At 35.4% G+C, this 5,834-nt stretch overlaps 1 protein-coding gene across 1 annotated transcript in view; it reads right to left on the bottom strand.

Moving 5' to 3' along the window:
* Positions 1–209: 209 nt before the first annotated feature.
* The window catches only part of LOC136825512 (protein amalgam-like), a 35,591-nt gene continuing 29,966 nt past the window's right edge, over positions 210–5,834 (bottom strand). The window contains exons 4-7 of the mRNA XM_067082080.1: positions 3,982–4,189; positions 3,046–3,198; positions 2,121–2,423; positions 210–1,459 (exon numbers count right to left, since the gene is read on the bottom strand). Coding sequence (XP_066938181.1) covers positions 1,233–1,459; positions 2,121–2,423; positions 3,046–3,198; positions 3,982–4,189 — 891 coding nt within the window. The 3' untranslated portion in view covers positions 210–1,232. The remainder of the gene's footprint in view (positions 1,460–2,120; positions 2,424–3,045; positions 3,199–3,981; positions 4,190–5,834) is intronic.

Below are 5,834 nucleotides of genomic sequence, written 5' to 3'. Positions count from 1 at the left end.
GTTGCTTAGTAACCAATTGGTTCTTAGCCACGTAAAATAAATCTAATCCTTCAGGCCAGCCCTAGGAGAGCTGTTAATCAGCTCAGTGGTCTGGTAAATCTAAGGTATACTTAACTTTCTCACTAGTGTTAATGAATCTGTAACGATGCATCTGCCTCCTGATTGCCTCTCTTCCATCCATGGGTCTCGGGAATCGAAACACACACACGCATGATTCGCAGCATTTATTTCAAGAAGGGCTGAACTTGTGAGCAAGGAAACCTTTGGTGTTAACATAAAAAACAGAAATAAATGAAAACAGGGTTGTGGCTAAAATTGCATGTTGAAAAACACATATATTGAAGACATATGGGCCTTTATGGAAAACATAATTAATGAATATGAGCTGCTTTAATGTGATTCATTTCTGCCTCCTATTCACTATGATCATCTTTGGTAACTAAGTAAATCATAGTAAGATAATATACTGACTATTCTATTATTCTTTATGACTCAAGTAAATAAACTGCAATTTTCCATGTTAGTGTATCTCTACAATGTTTTTATTATTCGTAATCAATGCCATCAATACATTCGGTGGGTACAAGGGAACACTTCTTGCATAGATATATTGAGATTAATACACAAGATAGCTATAACTTGCTTCATAAGCATCACAAGTGAAAAAAGTACGCATGAAACCGTTACACTTATATATATATATATATATATATATATATATATATATATATATATATATATATATATATATATATATATATATATATATATGCACGTGTGTTTATATATTAACTATGAGTTACATCACTAACTTATAAGTTTTTAAGTTTTTCGTTGACAAAAATATGGTTTACACTGTAATCATATTTGATATCACTGTAATGTTCAGTTAGACTGATAAGAAAATTCTGGTCACGCAGATGTAAAGATAAACATATAAATGCCAGCCATGAAATTCGAACGCTGCTTTAAAATGTTTAGCTCCTATTAACAAGGTTAAATTGCGTCGTGGCATTGCATGTCACCTCTGTTTACACTCATGCTCTAGGCTTTCTGGAATCATTGTGACCCATAACGGCTTTCTCCGCACTCTCAAGGCCCGTCCTAATATTCGGGAATAGTTAGAGAAGCTTATGTGCTCTGTTTCACCTGATAAACCGAGAAGGATATCGACAGAGGGTTGCGATACCCTCTCTCACTTCACTGCGAAACGAGGGTCCGCCCAATAGCCATCAGTGGAAGTGCATGAGTAGACCGAAGAAGCGGAGGAATGCCAGCATGTTGTAATAGGCGGACCTTGCCGGCGTGTGATCTTTGCGCCTTGGCGGATAGACCGAGTTCTCGCGACCTCTCTTCGGGTTGATGTCGGCCCCGATCATGGCGGGTACCATCTGCCGACCTCTTGACACCTCGTTCGGATGCCGGACGTCCGAATCCTTGATGACGGTTTTGTCTGCTTCTGTCAAGGAAAAAGATGACTTCAGTTCGTTGCCATAAACGATGTTATTTTTTCCTTTTTTCCAGTGCCCAGGCAAATGAGACTGCAAACCTAATGTCCCTTCTTTTGATTTACCCCAGGCTTGAACGAAACAAGAAAAATAAAGAAGAGAAGAGGATTATAGCTGTCAATAAAGAAAGTATCAGGAAAAATATGCCAAAGCTTGGTAGTAGAGAAAAATAAAGTCAATGAACCGTGCAGTCTTCTTAAAGATCAAAACTTCCCCTTTTCCGTTGCTTCGTTGTTCACTGTAGGAGCATACGATAAGAAAGGTTAGCAACATCAGTAAATAAGAAAATATGTACAAAAGCAGTGAATTGCTAATAATAACAATAACAATAATTATTAATATTATTATTATTTGATATGAGCACATACATTATGATGACACAAAATAGGCCATTACTTTGCCAAGTAAGTTTGTATTGAAGACAAAAAACCATGGAAAAAACAAACATCGAGGAAAGGTATAATAAGGAAAGCGATAAGAAGACAGAGAGAGGAACGTGCTCAAACAATCTCATAAGCAAGAAGGCAAATAAATCATAGAATATGAAAGTAAACAATGAAATGTCAAGTTGAACAAAATCCCAAAGAGCACGGATTGCCCAAACTGCCTCACCCATGATATGCAGTATATAAGTGTCGACCTCCTTCGTCCCTATTTCCTTATTCACGGCGACGCAGGTTAACATCATCACCCCACTGGTTACCGCGGGCACTGTGAACGACAGTTTGCTGATGGTGTTGAAGCCCGTGCTCCCAGACTTCCTGACGGTGGGGACGACGGCGTGGCGCGGCTTCCCCTCGATCATCCAGGAGATCTCGGCGGCAGGGTTCGAGTCCTTCGCTTTGCAGAAGAACGTCACGTCCTCCCCGACCTTCGCCTTCTTCGGCCCCGACACTGAGATGAGTGCTGGAGGGTCTGTCGAGTGGGGAGAAGAGACGGTGAAACGGGAAGAGTTTTATGACATCGAGAAGTTCATTGTAGTCCATGACCATTAGAAACTTCAGGGAATTTTGGCGACAGTCATCTAATGCTTATGAAACCATCAAGGATTATATATACATATATATATATATATACATATATATATATATATATATATATATATATATATATATATATATATATATATATATATATATATATATATATATATATATATATATATATATATATATATATATATATATATATATATATATATATATATATATATATATATATATATATATATATATACAATGTGTGTGTTGCAGATATATTGATATATTAATTACTCTCCTCTGAAAGAGGGTTCTTACAGGCTATATGATACCCAAAGCGAGAGAACTTGGAAACAAACATGACTCAGAAAGAGACTACAGGGCATTCACAGAAAAGTATTGCTCAAGGTTAGAGAAGACTTATATGTATTTCTTAGGTATACACGACTCAGGAGAGTTCGTGAAGACAGTAATTACTGAGATTATTCTATGACAAGCCTAGCTCATGGGCAGAGGGTACTTTTACGCATATATTGCCCAGAAAGGGAAGTACTTACAGACGACCGTGAGGTAAATGGTTTCGCTGTCTGCAGGACCCACCGAATTGTTAGCAGAGCACGTGTAGGACCCTGCATCCCTTCGTGAGATCCTGGCCAGCCTCAGGGTCTCTCCCTCGTAGGACACCACGGAGTGGGAGTCCCATCGCGTATCTTGAAATGAAGAGAAAACTCGAATTACCAAAACAGATTGGGCTGGAAGAGTCTGATGTGGGCGGCAGTGGGTAATATTGAGGACAGGGTACCCACGGAGTAATATATCATTAACGGGGATGTAAAAATATTTTTCTTTTACTGTATTATTTATATTTATGAATAAATGCAAACATATATTTGTTTATCTGTACACACACACACACACACACACACACACACACACACACACATATATATATATATATATATATATATATATATATATATATATATATATATATATATATATATATATATATATATATATATATATATATATATATAAATATAAATATATATATATATATATATATATATATATATATATATATATATGTATATAGATAGATACATATATATATATATATATATATATTATATATATATATACTTGCATACATACGTACAGTACATATAAGGCATTTTCTCTTAAGAGAGTGGCTCCAGAGTTAAAATTACTCTGTGGTCTCAACCACATTCGTGAATCGTGGATGAACAACTTGTGCAGTGAACTTCCAAAACATTAGTTTCTTCTGTGCTATTCATCTGTCTTACAGATACACACACACACACACACACAGACACACACACACACATATATATATATATATATATATATATATATATATATATATATATATATATATACATATATATATATATATATATATATATATATATATATATATATATATATATATTAATGAAGTCGTTTTGACTCAGAGCTTCTATTACATTTACCTTGCTTTCCAATGGGAAATGGTAAGGTATGATTAATCCACTGATGAATCGGCTCGCCGTCCTCCCTGGTCCAGGTCACAATAGGTTTTGGGTAGCCCGTGGCATAGCAGGTCAGGGAGATGGTTGACCTCTCTTGCACGGTGGCGTTGGCCGGGGAGACCACGATGCTGGGCGCTACCGGAACTTCCAACACTTCTAAGTAGATCGTCTGAAATGCAGATGTGAGGCGGTTTAAGGTTTCTTTGGTTTCTTTCAGTCTCTTGTTAATTGGTTCGCGTTTTTTTTAGAAAGCTTTCCATTTTTTCCTTTTGTCTCGTGGAATCGTCACAGCCAGTGAAAATTTATACTTTTGAATGAATTTGAAAGCGTCATATGACTGAAATATAATTGAACATGTGGACTTTTATCAACTGTGTATGAAACCAATAAGGATATAAACTTTAATTCTTTGTTTAACCACATATAACAATAGTTTTCAGTTTCATGTCATTTCATGATTTTATAAAAATTTTCTTAAAAGCTACTTTTTATTTATTATTGTCTTCGTTGGTTGGTCCAGGTCCAGAGTTCTAAACCAGGCATCTTCTTTTTAATACCTTGCCACACTAACGGGCCACATCAGGAAGAGGCCTGATTCTAGAATCATGGTCTCAACAAGCTTTAGAAGAAAAACAAATCGTTCCGGAGGCTTGAGCTCCTAAAACCTTTGACTGAGAAGTTTTTTAGTTGTTTGATACGTAGCCTAATGAAATCGTTGACATATAAATACAAACACTCACTATATATATATATATATATATATATATATATATATATATATATATATATATATATATATATATATGTGTGTGTGTGTGTGTGTGTGTGTGTGTCTGTGTATGTGTATGTGTATGTATGTAATGGATACACCAGCAGGAAAGCGCCAGCTGTATATCAGTTCGGACACCAAGGCCAAAACCCGGAACAGCATTTTACACAACTTTATCGGGACATGTTTCGAGCAGTACTCTCACTCGTTATCAACCTACTGTACAAAATTAAAATGACGACATTAAAGTTCTTATAATAAAATTCAAAATGATACAGCAAAAATTACTATAAAAATGATAAGAACACGTTTAAAAGATGGCTAATCAAAATAAATAAATGAAGAAAATAAAATAAACCAAAATACAAACATTTAAGTCACAAAAACGGAAGGTACAAAGGCACAACAAACTCACTAATTAATGCACAAACCAGTAAAACGCAGATTAAAAACACAAAAGTGTGGTTACAGCCACATTTCTACCAAAGAAGGCTTTGTCTTGATGGAGTATAGAACTTCTAAAATGTCGAGGTCTTAGCAAACTGAGCAGTGGTTAAAACAGAAAAAATCATCAATATGTAAAGGGTGGTCAGTCTCCTCGCTGTGTTCTCTAATTGCACTGTAACTAGGCCTTGAAAGATAATTGCCTGTACGATATGACTTACCTAGGTGCTCAAACCATCTCATCCAAGCTGTTCTGGTAGTTCTTCCAACGTAAGTGGCATCACAAGCACTACACTGCCATTTATAGATCAGATTGGACCGAAGGCTTGTTGGTATAGGGTCTTTAATTTTAAAGAAATTACCTAATTTATTTTGCAAAGTGAAATATATTTTGATATCTAGCTGAGGGTAACCAATGGACAATATAGAAATTAATTGCTTTTTTAAATCGTAACTATGAGTTCCAGCAAAAGTTAAAGATAGATAAAGAACAGGTTTCTTTACATTAGCGGTAGTTTCGGGTTGTTTGTTTACATATAATTTCAAAAGCTGTTTACCAATATATGTATTTACGTAATTCTAAGGTCACTTTAAAAAAAAA

Source organism: Macrobrachium rosenbergii, chromosome 37 (assembly GCF_040412425.1).
Source record: "Macrobrachium rosenbergii isolate ZJJX-2024 chromosome 37, ASM4041242v1, whole genome shotgun sequence".
NCBI lineage: Eukaryota > Metazoa > Arthropoda > Malacostraca > Decapoda > Palaemonidae > Macrobrachium > Macrobrachium rosenbergii.
The sequence above is the reverse complement of the archived record's forward strand: the minus strand, read 5'-3'. Positions and strand labels throughout refer to the sequence as shown.